Source organism: Cyprinus carpio, chromosome A18, assembly GCF_018340385.1.
Source record: "Cyprinus carpio isolate SPL01 chromosome A18, ASM1834038v1, whole genome shotgun sequence".
Classification (NCBI taxonomy): domain Eukaryota; kingdom Metazoa; phylum Chordata; class Actinopteri; order Cypriniformes; family Cyprinidae; genus Cyprinus; species Cyprinus carpio.
Window position 1 is genome coordinate 12,162,527 of NC_056589.1, and position 16,895 is coordinate 12,179,421.

At 37.1% G+C, this 16,895-nt stretch overlaps 1 protein-coding gene across 7 annotated transcripts in view; it reads right to left on the reverse strand.

Moving 5' to 3' along the window:
* mvda (mevalonate (diphospho) decarboxylase a) overlaps window positions 1–16,895 on the reverse strand; it is an 84,508-nt gene that overhangs the window by 19,452 nt on the left and 48,161 nt on the right. For all 7 annotated transcript variants that reach the window (XM_042775028.1, XM_042775024.1, XM_042775029.1 and 4 more), the window contains 2 exons: window positions 4,058–4,173; window positions 3,829–3,937 (listed from right to left, as the gene is read on the reverse strand). In XM_042775028.1, the coding sequence (XP_042630962.1) occupies window positions 3,829–3,937; window positions 4,058–4,173 (225 nt within the window). The remainder of the gene's footprint in view (window positions 1–3,828; window positions 3,938–4,057; window positions 4,174–16,895) is intronic.

Genomic DNA, 16,895 nt, shown 5'->3' on the forward strand with positions numbered 1-16,895 from the left:
CGCAAATCGTTCATTTTCAAACTTCAACAGCTGAAAAACACCCTCTTTTAGCTCTTGGTTTGTTCTAATGGGTGGATTGTGTGCAATCGCTGTAATATTTTATTTTTAAAAGGTCTTAAACAAGAATAAATTCGTTTGTTGTGAGCCCGCTGTGAGACCACTCGCTGAACGGAGCGGTGAATTCTCTCACGTCTTTCTCTCTCTTCTGTGGCCAGATATAAATTTTTAATAAGCCCTGACCCCTGTAATATTCAAATATGTTGGTTTAGCTTGTCAGAGTGAAATAAATTCATGTATTTATATGTATTTTTAACCGATTTTTAAAAAAGTGAAACTAAGGCAGACTCCTCCCTCAGTCCCGGAATTGCTCCTGTAGAGGCGCAATTTTTCTCAGATAATGGGAGTCTATGGGAGCTTTCTGACTTAATAAAAATATAAATAATAAATAAAACTGTAAGTCTGATCAGTCTAAAAAGAAGCATAGATAGATAGATAGATAGATAGATAGTTATATAGATAGCATAGATAGATAGATAGGATAGAATAGTATGATTGTGACTAGATCATAGCATAGATAGATAGCATAGATAGATAGCAGATAGATAGATAGATAGATAGATAGATAGATAGATAGCATGATTTAGATAGATAGATAGATAGATAGATAGATAGTTAGATAGATAGATAGATAGATAGAGAGAGATAGATAGATAGAGCATGATAGATAGATAGCATGATTAGCATGATTTTTGAATAGCAAAATTTGTTAATAGATAGTAGAAGTAGAAGGCATAGCATGTTGATTGAGTTAATGGCTTCAGTTGTAGCAGATTTGAATTTTTTGACAGTTGGATTTAGCATGTGTTCAGATGAGCAGAGGCTTTTCAATGAAAGTCTATGGGATTTTTATGATTTTTAATCTTCATTTTTATGAAAACCGTAAGTCCAATCAGTTAGAAAAGATATAGCACAACTCCGGCGAGATCAGTCTGAAGAGCTGGGCTGAGTTTGGAGTCTGTAGAGTTAAAGCTCTAGGAGGAGTAGAGTCATAATTTTAGTCTCAGAAGAATAATAATAACTAGATAAAAAAAGTTAGTCAAGACAAACTTTAAGTTGGCTTGAGAAAGCCTGACCAGAAAGTTTGAAGAAGTTTGAAAGTATGTTTAGCAAAGTTAGATTAGCATGAATGAAGTAGTTGAAGAATGAAAGATTTTTAATTAGATTAGAAAGAATGACTAGATAGATTAGGTGTCCAAAAGAATGATAGCAACTGATAGATAGCATGTTTCTATTAGAAGTGAAAGATTCACTAGCATGTTTTAGCATGATTAGCGAGTGACTAGCATGTCAGTAAGCTATCTTTCTAGCATGTTTAGCAATAAGCACTAGATGTCGTAGCGGGTTTTTTTAGCATGCAAGTCAGTCCAAATGAAGTGATTAGAAAGCAGCTGTCCAGCAAAGTTTTCTAGCAAGATTGACAAGTGAATATGTTTTTAGCATGATTAGCGAGTGACTAGCATGTCGCTAGCATGTTTCTAGCATGATTAGCAAGTGACTAGCATGTCACTAGCATGTTTTTAGCATGATTAGCAAGTGACTAGCATGTCCTAAGCATGTTTTTAGCATGATTAGCAAGTGACTAGCATGTCGCTAGCATGTTTCTTGCATGATTAGCATGTAACTAGCATGTTCTTAGCATGATTAGCAAGTGACTAGCATGTCGCTAGCATGTTTCTATCATGATTAGCATGTTACTAGCATATTTCTTGCATGATTAGCATTGTTACTAGCATGATTAGCAAGTGACTAGCATGTCACTAGCATGTTTCTATCATAATTATAACATGATTAGCATGTTGCAAGCATGTGTCTAGCATGATTAGCAAATTACTAGCATGTTGTTACCATGACTAGCATGTCGCTAGCATGTTTCTAGCATTATTAGCATGCTGCTAGCATGTTTACCGCTAAATCGCCATCACCTGCTTTCAAATGGAGCGGCATTTAATAGACAGAGCCGTAGTTCACTGACAAGGTACGCAATATCGCGTTGATTTTTGAAGGCGATTCATCTGGGATAATGAACGCGATATTGCGTACCTTGTCAGTGATCTACGGCTCTGTCTATTAAAATGCCGCTCCATTTGAAAGCAGGTGATGGCGATTTAGCGGTAATCAAGGAACCAGATTTACTGACTAGATGCGCATGATCATATCGTTAGATATATCGCCCAGCCCTATTTCTAGCATGTCGCTAGCATGTTTCTAGCATGATTAGCATGCGGCTAGCATGTTGCTAGCATGATTAGCATGTTGCTAGCATGTCGCTAGCATTTTGCTAGCATAATTAGCATGTTGCTAGCATGTCTCTAGCATGATTAGCATGTTACTAGCATGTTGCTAGCATGTCTCCAGCATGACTAAAATGCGACTAGCATGTTCCTAGCATGTTTCTAGCATGACTAGCATGCGACTAGCATGTCGTTAACATGTTTCTAGCATGATTAGCATTCGACTAGCATGTTTAACATTATTAGCATGTTGCTAGGATAGATAGATAGATAGATAGATAGATAGATAGATAGATTAGAAAAATTAGATGAGTAGATAGATAGATAGATAGATAGAAACAGTCAGATAGATTAGAAATATTAGATGAGTAGATAGATAGATAGATAGAAACAGATAGATAGATAGATAGATAGATAGACAGATAGAAACAGATAGATAGATAGATAGATAGATAGATAGATAGATAGATAGATAGATAGACATAGAATGGTATAATAAATTATACTACTTCATCAAGTATATAATATAATAATTTTGGCTTGTGCACTAATGAGCCACCGTAGTCTTGGCTCAATTTAAGCACTCTGCAATGTAAGTCTATGGGGTTTTTATGATTTTTAATATTAATTTTTAAGAAAACAAAGTCAAATCAGTCTGAAAAGATATAGCAAACCAAGTCAGAACAGTCTGAAAGTCTGACCCGAGTTTGGAGTTTGTAGAGTTAAAGCTCAAGGAGGAGTTAGAGTTGCAAAATATTATTTCAGAAAAATAACAATAACAAGACAACTAAAAATTTTAAATAGGATTTCAGTAAGTTGGCTTTCTCAAGCCAACTTAAAAAATAGTTTAAGTAGTAGATCAGTAAGTTGGCTTTCTCAAGCCAACTTAATAAGAAGTTTAAATAGTAGATCATTAAGTTTAAGATGGATTTTAGTAAGTTGGCTTTCTCAAGCTAACTTAATAATAATGAGCTTAAGTAGCAGATCAGTAGGTTGGCTTTCTCAAGCCAACCTAATTACAGATGTAATTACATGCAGGTATTTTTAAAACATAAGTACAGTGTAAAAACATGTATGTACACAATAAGTGCATTGTACCAAACGATTAATTTAAATGTAAGTCCATAGTAGTTAATGCCACTTAATATAAAGTGGAACACAGGAAATAGACAAACTATTTCACCCACAGAATTTTTCTCTGGTGCTGTGTTTGCAGTGTTTGTAAATTCACCACTTAATTTTGAGTCAAAATATGTTGTTTTAACGTGCACTACCAAGATTGAAACAAGTATAATATCACCCAAATAATATTATACCCAAGTATAATATTACCCAAAAAGTAATATACTACTGTAATATCATTACTTTTGTAATGCATTACTCCCAACACTGAATATAGGGTATAGTGTTATATAGATATAGTGAGACAAACAAGGTCTGTAACATCCTTCCATACTCAGTACAGAACAAGATGATGACAGATGAATGTGCTTTACAGTTAATGAAGTACAGATAGCAGCCGTTTTCAGACAATTACCTTAGTGCTGATTATATAGCGTATACCCTTGGGTGTGGGCTCCATATTAATGTCTCTCTTTAGCTCCTCAGAAAGGTCAGCTGAACAAACAGTAAGACCTTTGACAAACCTGCAAATTTAAATTACTGAGTTTAGAGTTATGATCATAACATGAAGTGCCTGTGCTCTGTGAGAGCTGCAAAATTAGTTTTTAAATGAAAACTAACAGCATGCCTGATTTGTAACTTACTCTTCTCCATTGACTTCCGGGGGAAAGAAATGACGGACAACCTGTACAAACTCTGGCAAGTGGTCTTGCAAGGTGTAAATAACTGCATTAGGACCAGCATCAAAGGTGTATGCCACCTAAAACAAGGCAAAAGGTGCAAATACATCAATCCTCTTACATCAAAGCATAATAGTATGCTATAAGATTTAAGAAAGAGACAGAACAGACTTGGTATTCAATACAGATGCACCGATGTAGCAGCTGCCAATATTAATCGACTGATTAATTTTGATCAATTTGAAATCATTGGCATATTGGCTTATCTCATGAAAAGGCCAATATAACAAATTATTTTTAACTGCATGAAGACACTGATTTATTTATGTCTGCATAAGCCATCATTTTTTCTTTGGGTAAAACAATTAAATACTTGCCAAAGCAAAACAAAATGTGTACAAAATATATGCAGGGCTTGGAAATAAAGACTGCCCGATGACCTAAGTGTGAATACGAGTATTGGTACCAAACGGTTCACGGGGCAAATTCCAAATGGAAGTGATCATCCCTTTCCCCTTGGAGTGGGGACTTTGGAGTGAGCAGGGCACGTGCGTGCCATTATGTAGTCATTTGGAATGCACTGTGCAAAGGGAGCGACGTAATTTCCTCATTATCTTCAGCTGGCATGCTCCCGTGACAATGCAGAACTGCATCCGTCAACAGATTCGCTGATGCACACCGGCATAAAAAAAAAAAAAACACATTTTGTTTTCTAAAAAGTTTTATATATATTAGTTTTTATATATTATATAGCATATTTTAAAAACTTTTAAAATATAAAAATATAATATTATATATATATATATATATATATATATATATATATATATATATATATATATATTAAAATATAAAATGTATGTTTATTTGCAAGAGTTATACTAACAACAATAAAAAGACATTTATGACAGTTAAACAGCGACATGTCATGGTTGGGTGGAGGACACAAATGCAGGAAGATAAGGGCATTTATTAATAGTAAAAAAATAAACAAAACTACAACAAAAACTACCCAGAGGGGAAAGAACAGGCAGCTAGGCCAAGACAGGGCACAGCATGGCAAGAGGAACATACACACATCCGGCAATACATAACACTGAACAACGAAACAGCACAGACCCTATTCTACTTAAGCTTTTAAAACAGGTGCTTCCAGAAGTCATAGATCCTCTTCTGAATATTATTAATTTGTCAGTGTTGTTAGGATATGTCCCTAAAACCTCGCTGGCGCCGATACAGGATGGCTGCCTCCGTGACGTGCTCTTTAGTTGTTTTTGTGTTTTTGTTAGTTTGTCCTGTCTTTAGTTATATTCCTGCAATCAGTTTCACCAGGGACAAATTGCTGGACATTCGGCTCCACACATCTCCCAATATATTACCGGTTTCGACTATTCTGATGTTTTGCTGGACATTTTCGTCAGCGGAGCATCTGCGCTGATCACACGCTTCAAGAGGACCCGCAGACGGGGAAAAAGAGCTGGCGCGCTCGTGAGACTCAGAAAACGCCGTTGCCTAGCATCCATCTGGCAAATCTCCGCTCTCTACCCAACAAAACGGACAAACTCCTTCTGCTTTCCCGGACAAATAAAGATTTCTCACACTCTGCTGCTCTGTGTTTCACGGAAACTTGGCTGCATGACGCTATTCCGGACAGCGCGCTCCATCTGCCGGGCTTTCAGCTGTTCAGAGCGGACCGCGACACAGAATCAACGGGGAAATCGCGCGGCGGGGGGGATGTGCTTTTACATCAATGAACGGTGGTGTACAGATGTAACTGTGTTAAAAAAGATGTGCTGCTCAGATCTCGAAACACTCTTCATTAACTGCAAGCCATTCTATTCACCGCGGGAGTTTCACTCGTTCATTCTGGTGAGTGTTTACATCCCTCCGCAAGCGCACGTAAGCCTGGCTTTGCAGAAACTCGCTGATCAGATCACAGAGACAGAACAACAACACCCGGACTCTATTTTAATCATCCTCTGGGATTTTAATAAAGCCAATCTCTCCCGTGAACTGCCAAAATACAGACAGCATATTACATGTCCCACAAGAGACAGTAATATAAAATAACACTGTTACACCACAATAAAGGATGCATATCACTCTGTTCCACGAGCAGCTTTGGGACGTTCTGATCACTGTCTGGTTCATCTTATACCGACCTACAGGCAGAAACTAAAATCAGCTAAACCTGTAGTAAAGACTGTAAAAAGATGGACTAATGAAGCAGAGCAGGATTTACAATCTTGTTTTGACCTCACTGATTGGAGTGTTTTTGAAGCTGCTGCCATCGATCTGGACGAACTCACAGAGACTGTAACATCTTATATCAGTTTCTGTGAGAATATGTGTATTCCTACCAGGACTCAACTAATTTACAACAATGACAAACCGTGGTTCACTGTAAAACTCAGACAGCTCCGTCATGCCAAAGAAGATGCTTACAGGAAGGGGGACAATGTCTTGTATAAACAGGCTGAATACACACTGGAAAAGGAGATCAAAGTGGCAAAGAGGAATTATTCTGATAAAATAAGGACTCAGTTCACTTCCAACGACTCAGCATCAGTGTGGAAAAGTCTGAGAGAGATCACCAATCACAAGACACCACCCCCCAGCACTGTGGAGAATCAACGACTGGCAGACGGTCTGAAAAAGTTTTAGAAGTACACCCATGAAGAACACCCCATCACCTGCCCTGAACGCCTCTCCACACAACCGTTCACACCACTCACAACTCCTGCAACCCACCTTGAATGCCTCTCCAAACAACCGTTCTCACTATTCACAACTCTTGCAACCCGTCCTGAACACCGTTCCAAACAACCGCCCTCCCCATTCACACCTCCTGCATCCCCCCTCTCCCCCACACCTGCAATACAGATAAGCGAGGATGCGGTGCGCCAGGTCTTCCGGAAGCAGAAAGGAAAAAAGCACCAGGCCCAGACTGTGTTACACCAGCTTGTCTGAAATCCTGTGCTGACCAGCTGGCCCCCATCTTCACACAGATCTTCAACAGATCACTGGAGCTGTGTGAAGTCCCTTCATGCTTCAAACGCTCCACCATCATCCCCATCTGAAAAGAAATCCAAAATTACAGGACTAAATGACTACAGGCCTGTGGCTTTAACGTCTGTGGTCATGAAGTCATTTGAAAAACTGGTGCTGGCCCACCTGAAGGACATTACTGGACCCTTACTGGATCCTCTTCAGTTTGCCTACAGAGCAAACAGGTCTGTGGACGATGCAGTAAACATTGGACTGCATTATGTTCTGCAACATCTAGACAGACCAGGGACTTATGTGAGAATCCTGTTTGTGGACTTCAGCTCGGCCTTTAACACGATCATCCCAAACCTCCTCCTGCCCAAACTAACTCAGCTCTCCGTGTCCACCTCCGTCTGTCAGTGGATCAACAGCTTCCTGACAGACAGGAAGCAGCTAGTGAGGCTGGGAAAATACACATCCAGCACCCGTACAATCAGCACTGGAGCTCCCCAGGGCTGCGTTCTCTCCCCACTGCTCTTCTCCCTGTACACTAATGATTGCACATCTAAGGACCCCTCTGTCAAGCTCCTGAAGTTTGCAGATGACACCTCACTCATCGGTCTCATTCAGGACGGTGACGAGTCTGCTTACAGACAGGAGGTTAAAGAGCTGGCTGTCTGGTGTACTCTCAACAACCTGGAACTTAACACACTCAAAACAGTGGAGATGATCGTGGACTTCAGGAGAAACCCCCCTGCTCTCCCCCCACTAACCATCATGAACAGCACTGTGACTGCAGTGGAGTCATACAGGTTCCTGGGCACCACCATCTCTCAGGACCTGAAGTGGGACATTCACATTGACTCCATTGTGAAAAAGGCCCAGCAGAGGTTGTACTTCCTTAGCCAGCTGAGGAAGTTTAACCTGCCACAGGAGCTGCTGAAACAGTTCTACTCCGCCATCATTGAATCCGTCCTCTGCATTTCAGTAACTGTCTGGTTCAGCTCAGCTTCTAAATCTGACCTCAGAAGACTACAGAGGGTAGTCCGGACTGCAGAGAGAATCATCGGTACGACCCTCCCGTCTATTCAAGAACTGTACTTATCCAGAGTGAGCAAAAGGGCTGGCAAAATCACTCTGGACCCCTCACATCCAGCACACTTCCTCTTTGAACTGTAGCCATCTGGTCGACGCTACAGAGCACTGAGCACCAGAAAGGCCAGACACAGGAACAGTTTCTTCCCCCAGGCAATCCATCTAATGAACACTTGATAATAACTGTGGAACACATTACACTATTTATATTTACAGACACATACACTTATTATCTAAAACACATACTTAGTGTACACTTAAATTATTATTTTTTTGGCACATAATATACCTGTACATACATAACTGCTCGTAATATATCTGCCATACAATTGTCAATTTGTATATTGTCATTCCTTACCTATTGATTTTGTATTTTTTGTATTTTTTATTCTTTTATTGTATGTTTTTTTTGTTCTGTCGCTGTCATTCTGTTGCACTGCGGAGCTTCTGTCACGAAAACAAATTCCTCGTATGTGTAAACATACCTGGCAATAAAGCTCATTCTGATTCTGATTCTGAACCTTCAAATTGGCTGCTATTAAGCCTCTCATTAAAAACAACAACAACAAAAAACTTAATCTTACAGAATTAGTTAACTACAGACCGATCTTAAATCTCCCTTATGCCCGGTTATTAGCCCGGTTCTTTTAACTCTGCACTGGCTCCCTATTGAACAACAAATACATTTTAAAATCTTGCTAAGTACTTATAAAGCTCAGGGTGGTTTAGCTTCTCAATACTTAAGCAAGCCCATATCACATTAATACTCCATCACCTCCGCTATCACAAAAAAACTCCTACTATATAATAATAATAATAACAAAAAAATCAACTGCAGGCAGAGGATCCTTTTCCTATTTAGCGCCCAAATTCTGGAACAATTTACATAGCTTTGTTCGGAAGGCAGACACACTTTGTCAGTATAAATCTAGATTAAAGACCCATCCCTTTAACCTGGCATACACATAACATACTATTACATTTCTATAATTCAAATCCATTAAAGGATTGTTAGGCTGCATTAATTAGGTCAACTGGAACCAGGAACACTAACCATAAAACCCGATGTACTCTCTACATCAGGGTTTCTCAAATCTTGCCCTGGAGGGCCACTGTGCTGCAGAGTTTAGCTCCAATGCTGATCAAGCTCACCTACCTGTGATTTTCTAGTGATCCTTAAGACATTGATTAGCATGCTGAGGTGTGTTTGATTAGGGTTATAGCTAAACTCTGCAGGAAAGTGGATCTCGTGGGCCAGATTCAAAGATCGCTGATCTAAATCGTAAGAAGAATGGCATCTACACTAATATTAGTATCTTTCATTCTTATTCCGAGGTCACCGTAGCCATACGGATCCAGTCTGTATCCAGATCAGATGGTCACTGTCACCACCCAGATCCAGTCCATATCCCAGATGGAATTTACTAAAATCACAACAATGCCAAAGCATTTGAAAAAAGATGATAAAATACATGAAGAGGCCGACGATCAGGGCAAGGCCTCGAGCAACGCTTTGGGGGAGCCGAAGTCAACTGGGACTAATGGTAGCGCAATTTCTCCTAGCACTCAAGACATCATGGATGCCATAACAGCGCTAAATGCTTCATTTAGTCAAAAATTCGACACGTTCACGCAAACACTAACTGAGTTACAGTCGACGCTGACAAGCATGGCAGAAAGAGTCATGTCAATCGAAGAGGCTACTACGAACCAGGAAACCCGTCTGACATGCGTAGAAAAACAGTGTGCAGAATGTGCCAGCAACTCAGAGATAAATGTTACAACCTCAAATCCCGCTCCAGATGCAAAAACTTCAGCTGATAGGAGTTGCAGAAAAGGACGAAAACAGCAGACCTACCGAGTTTATAGCTGAACTACTTCCAAAAATGCTGGGTTCCGAAAACTTCACCAAACCTATCCAGATTGATTGCACACACAGAGCTCAGTGAAGACCGAGAGATGATCGTCCAAGAGTTTGTCATCAGGTTACATCATTACCAAATGAAGGAGTTAATCATGAAGCTGCCCAGAGATAAATTTCTAAAATACAATGGGAAAAAGGTGCCAGATCTTATGTCGGATATGTTAAAGTAGAGATCTGCGCCACAAGGATTCGCTGTTTCTACGTGTATTCAGCTTTGATTTTAAAGAAAACCACGCATCCTTGTGGCACGGATGACACAAAAGAGCATACACAGCATACAGTGAAATGGAGAGACACAAAGGAGACAGCTGACAAAGGAATTATTGAATAAAGTCGTTATTTTTGTTTTCTTCGCTTACAAAAAGTGTGCCTGTCGCTTCATATAACCCAGATTGCACGCCTGATGGCAGATGGCTTTCATACCTTTTATAGACCTTGACACTGCTATTTACTTGGCAGTCTATGGGAGTCTCTCCAGCCTCCCGATTTTCATCCAAAATATCTTAAATTGTGTTCCGAAGATGAACAGAGTTTTTACGGGTTTGGAACGACATGGGGGTAAGTGATTAATAAGAAAATTTTCATTTTTGGGTGGAGTATCCCTTTAATGAGTGTATGACAACCAGAAAATGAACGTTTTTGTCTTCATTGGGAATGGGGGTGAATGCTTTGGGACATTTTGCTCCATTTTGTTTGGGTTTAGGAAATAGAATAAAATAAATTCCATTGCCTATCCTCTCAGGATACCTGGAATCACTGTTACAGTACCCCAGGCGTATTTTCCATTTTTGAAACATAAACCCCATAAAAAACGATGCAAGCTTCGGATCTTCCAATGATTCTCTATGGTGCTGAAACCTACAGATATCTGAGTTCTGCTCCCCGTGCAAGTGATACTCGACTGCCTTTGGCTCATCTGCGTTCGAGGGGAGGGGCTTACCGATAGGTCAATTGGAGAGTTGACAACTCTCTTTTGAATGATATTAAATTCTGTGATTATATAAAAGAAAAAATTGGGTACTTTTAGTCTGAAAACGATATTGGCAATGTGACTGACTCTGTACTATGGGATTCAATGAAAGCTGTTTTCAGGGGAGATGTAATTTCATTTCAGATCACAAAAAACAAAGATGATAAAAAGAGATTAAATGAAATAGAAAACTTAATTACTAAATTAGAATAAAGTTATAAAATGTATTCTTCTTCAACTATTTAAAAAAAATATATATTAGCATTGAGAAATTAATATAATTCTATTCTTGCCAAAAAAAAATTTCAAATAAACAACTTAATCAGATTAAACAACGTCATTTTGAATTATCACAAACTTCTAGCTCAACAGCTTAAACAGTCCCAAGCATCTAGAGCCATTCATAAGATTCGAACAGAGAGAGGTGAAATAATAACTGATCCCAAACGGATAAATGAATGCTTTGTAGACTTTTATAAAGGAGTATACATCCAAAGGAAATATAGATATAAATTAAATTAAATTAATAAATTCTTATCTAATCTTCCGCAATTAAGTGAAGAGCCGGTTGAAATGTTGGAGAAGGAAATTACTCTAAATGAGGTAAATAAAGTTGTTAATAACCTCCCTAATAATAAACGTGCAGGCCCAGATGGGTTTAGTGCAGAAAATTATAAAAAATCCTGGGTGATTCTTGCCCCAGTGTTTCTCTGTATAATTAACCTTTCATTCTCTCAACTGAACAAGCGCCCCTCCCCCCCCAACCCCAATAAAATTGAATGGCCATATATGCTTACAACTCTAAAAAGATTTTGATTTGGGGACAAATTCATTCAGTGGATTAATATTTTATACGCTAACCCAAAAGCATTGGTCCTTACAAACTTGACATTTTCAGCCTCATTCCCACTATACAGAGGAACATGCCAAGGCTGTCCTCTCTCCCCTATCTATTTGCATTAGCGATGGAACCTTTGGCAGAGTGTCGGGCAGAATGTTGAAAGTGCCCCTATTTTAATTAATAATAGACCCCAATATATATCTTTGTATGCATATTATGTACTTTTGTATATAGCAAAGCCAGAAATGTCTATTCCACCTCTTTTGAAACTTTTAGATTCATTTAATAAATTGTCAGGTTTTACAATAAATTGGGACAAAAGAGAGTTAATGCCCCTAACATTTAAAATTGCTCAAAATTCAATTAAACATTTAGGAAATATAATCACAAGAAAAGCAGATACACTTTTAAAAGCGAACTGGCAGGTAAAAGTGAATCAGTTAAAAGATAGTATACCATTTTGGAGGACTTTACCTATGTCTGTGGCAGGAAAGATCAATGCAATCAAAATGGTAACGCTTCCTCGATTTTTGTATTTATTTATTTTCCATTCCAGTTCTTATACTGGCTAAGTTATTTACAAAATTAGAGTCTATAATTATTTTATTTACATGAAATTATAAAGCTGTCAGAATTTCTAAAAAACATATATGTAAGCTGAAAGCAAAGGGAGGATTAAGTCTTCCCTACTTCAGATGTTACTACTGGGCCACTAATTTACACTTCCTTTCTTGGAGGAGACAAACTCCAGAGACTAAAGAGGAGATACCAGAATGGGTTTGGTTAGAAAGAACTTCCTGTAGGATGACATATTTAGAAGCTTTGTTAAATAGTCCAATAAAAATAGATTCAAAGTTTTATAATGGAAATATGGTAATAAATAACACTCTTAAAATATGGAAGCAGATTAAATCATTTTTGGATCTTCCTAACATTTATTTGGACAGCCCAATTTGTAAAATCCACACCTTCACCTGGCTTACAAGACAAGGTTTTCTCCTAATGGAAGCAAAATGGCTTATTTTCTGTAAGAGATTTATATATTGATAATAAATTTGGCTCATTTATTCAATCTAAATTAAAATATGATCTTTTATCTACAGTTTTTTTTTTGGTATTTACAAATGGAATTTTCTAGGAAACATTTAACTGGTTTTGAGAAAATATCCATTCATCAAACTCTTGAAATTCTATGTAATCGCAGTCCAATAGAATGAGGCACTATTTCATTCTTTTATGTTTTACTATTGGATAAGGTGAATGTAAACACTGATCATATTAGGCAAGAATGGGAAACGGAACTTGGTATAGAATTGTCTGGTGAGTCATGAGAAGGTTGTTGTAATGAAATTCATGAATGCTCTATTAATGCTAGACATAGTGTGATCCAATTCAAAGTTATTCACAGACTTCATTACTCTACGACCAAACTACAGTAGGTGGCCAACCAAAATGCCTATTACCGCCACGTGTACCGCCGTCGCATGGCCACGGTGTTAACTGCAAGTCTGTCGCGTGTTAAAGTCATTTGTGAAACTACCACCTGGTGGCGCAAAGGGACGGGAAACGACAAAGTAAAACAACAATAAAATTATAATATAACATTAGAACCATTAGAAAATTTACAGTGAGTTAATTTCAAAACGTGGGATAGTCTTGGGCTACAGTCTACGCATCAAAAATTAAAAGAAAGACCTTTACACAAAGGCTCTTACTGCAAGCTGTTGTTATTAAACAGTCATTACTGGGGTTGGGAATCGTTAGAAATTTTCCAATTCCGGTTCCGCCTAACGGTTCCGGTTCCATTAAAATCATTAAACAACTATTAAAAAAATAGTGGCAAGGAAAAATGCACCATACTGAACTATTCAATGTTCAATACTGTTTATTACTTACTGCCAATTTAATTTAAAGGTTGGCAATATCAAAATTCAACATATATTACAGTATACACGTTTTTAGGTTTTGATTCCGGTTCCATTTAAATGAACTATTATTCTGTTTTTTACTATTTTACCTTCATTAAATGTAGTGTTGCTGGAAGGTAGTAAGTAATGTTGAGTAATGTTACTCCATCAATCAGCATGTGCTTCAAAGTTTATGTTTTTTACACTATCAATAACATTTTGCTTTTCAAGCAGCAATAAGCTGGTTGGCCAAATAGTCCCTTGAGGGCTAAGACACTTGTTCATTTCCCTAAATTAATGAAATATAAACTGTTATACTTATAACCATGTATACACACACTCTATAAAGCCCCAATTTTACAAATAATTATGCAGTCAGGAGATGGTGTGATGCAATGAGTGGTTTCCACATTTTTAAACATTAAAATAAATATTTTCCATCACGGTAACACTTTATAATAACGTTCAGTTATAAGTCATTTATAAATTATTAGTTAATGATGAACTAATTATTTACAAAACATGACTATACATTCATAAATGATTAAGTAATAAGTTAACATTTTAGTAATGTTTTATTAATTCAGTTATAAGTCACTTATAAGTTATTAGTTAATGGTGAACAAATAATTTACAAAACATGACTATATGTTTATAAATGATTAATGAGTGGTATGCTAACGGTTTACAAATGTGTTTTTAAGTTATCAAAAAAAGTTAAAATCATGAAATAAATCAAACTGATCATTAGTAGATGGTTTATAAGTTATTAGTTGATACATTATTTATCACTTATAAATCATTGAAGTATTTATGTCAAAATTGTTTTTGTATAATTATCTCAATAAACAATTGTTAATCATGAACAAATAATGAATAAACCATTAGTAAATGATCAGTATATGATTTATTGATGGAGTTGTTAGCTGGTCTGTGTTCAAAAGTACAAACATGAAGGTATGCTAAAACACTATTTTTAAGAAGAGTAATTCATTTGTTTTGAAGTGGATAAACATTTATAAATGCCTTAGTCAGGTGATTCCAGTGGCTTGTGTTAAATCCTTTCACTCATCAGCACAGACTTGTGTTCTGTGTGGATCTAGTGATGAAGTGAACCTATCAACCGCTTTTACCTTCCACTGAAGCTCACATCAGGTGCACAGAGTTAAAGACTCCATGTGTGTCAGAGAAGACAGCCGTCTATACCCTCACCAGTCAGCACTTAGTACACACTACAAAGTGTTCAACACCTGTTATAGATGATGTGTAAACACATTAATAAATCATTTACAAAGTTTTCTGCATCCCCTAATCTAAAGTGTAAACTATTCATCACTTGTAAATGTGTTACATATCACTTGTAGACCTTTCTTACCTGTTACAAATTATTTGTACATGTATACAAGTCATTTATAACACTTTCTGCATCCCCTAATCTAAAGTGTAAACTATCCATCACTTGTAAAAGTGTTACATATCATTTGCAGATCTTCCTGTTACATGATCCATCTCATTCCATCACTTTACCCAAGCTTGAACTTATTATTATTATTTTTTTAAATAAATAAATTAACACTCAGCCACCATTTAATCAGCACTTAATTGTTTATTTTTTTATTTTGTTTCCCATGGGACAGCTGCTCACCATAACATGAAAACGCACCATAAACATAGTCCATTATTTTGTGGATTTATTCCAAGTCTTCAGAAGTCGTACGATACCAGCGTGTGAGGAAAAGATTTGTTTTCCATAATATAATCATTATACATTAATAACCGTATATAGCTGCCGTCTCACCCGTTAAAACTTTCAAAATTGGCGCTTCTACACAACGACACTGGTTTGGGGCAGTGACGTCAAACCTCGCTCCTTATTCGGTTGTCAATTGTGATTTGCGACTACTATAGATTGTTTGCGACATGCCAAATTGTGTTGAGTGAGATGCAGCGCGACGCTTTGAAGGATGGAAATGCAGATCAGGATCAGATCATGCAGCGATTAAACACTTTAATTTCATTCTGTAACTCTCTTGCTGTCAGAACACTGGTAATGTAGCACACGCGTCATTTTATGTGTTCTTTATACTGCTGTTTGTAATGTTTTAAATAATTGTGACTAACGTACATTTATCTGCCTGTTACACTTTGTATATTGTCAAAATGGTTATGTTTAAGATTATAGGTTGGAGTAGGAGCTTAAAATTATCTTTTTTATACAATAGTATATTAACTAAGATAATAGTCACTGTCAATATATTTATATTGCGTTTTTATTTTTATGAAGTGGCTAAAAAGTCATGCATAAGGAGTGAGCTGGAGGCTCAAAGATATCTATATAATAGTAAAATATATTTGCATTAAACATATTTATAATTTAAATATCATATAAGGGATTTGTATAGATTTGTATATCCTGTAACTGAAAGGTATACCACAACCTTTGCATATGGCAAATACATGGTAAATTTACAAACTGCAGTTTGTACATAATTTATAAAGATCTGCAAATGATATGTAACACATTTACAAGTGATGGATAGTTTACACTTTAGATTAGGCGATGCAGAAAGTGTTATAAATGACTTGTGTACATATAAAAATAATTTGTAACAGGTAAGAAATGTCTACAAGTGATATGTAACACATTTACAAGTAATGAATAGTTTACACTTTAGATTAGGGGATACAGAAAGCTTTGTAAATTATTTATTCATGCGTTTACACATCATCTATAACAGGTGTTGAACACTTTGTAGTGTGTACTAAGTGCTGACTGGTGAGGGTATAGACGGCTATCTTCTCTGACACACATGGAGTCTTTAACTCTGTGCACCTGATGTGAGCTTCAGTGGAAGGTAAAAAGCGGTTGATAGGTTCACTTCATCACTAGATCCACACAGAACACAAGTCTGTGCTGATGAGTGAAAGGATTTAACACAAGCCACTGGAATCACCTGACTAAGGCATTTATAAATGTTTATCCACTTCAAAACAAATGAATTACTCTTCTTAAAAATAGTGTTTTAGCATACCTTCATGTTTGTACTTTTGAACACAGACGAGCTAAAAACTCCATC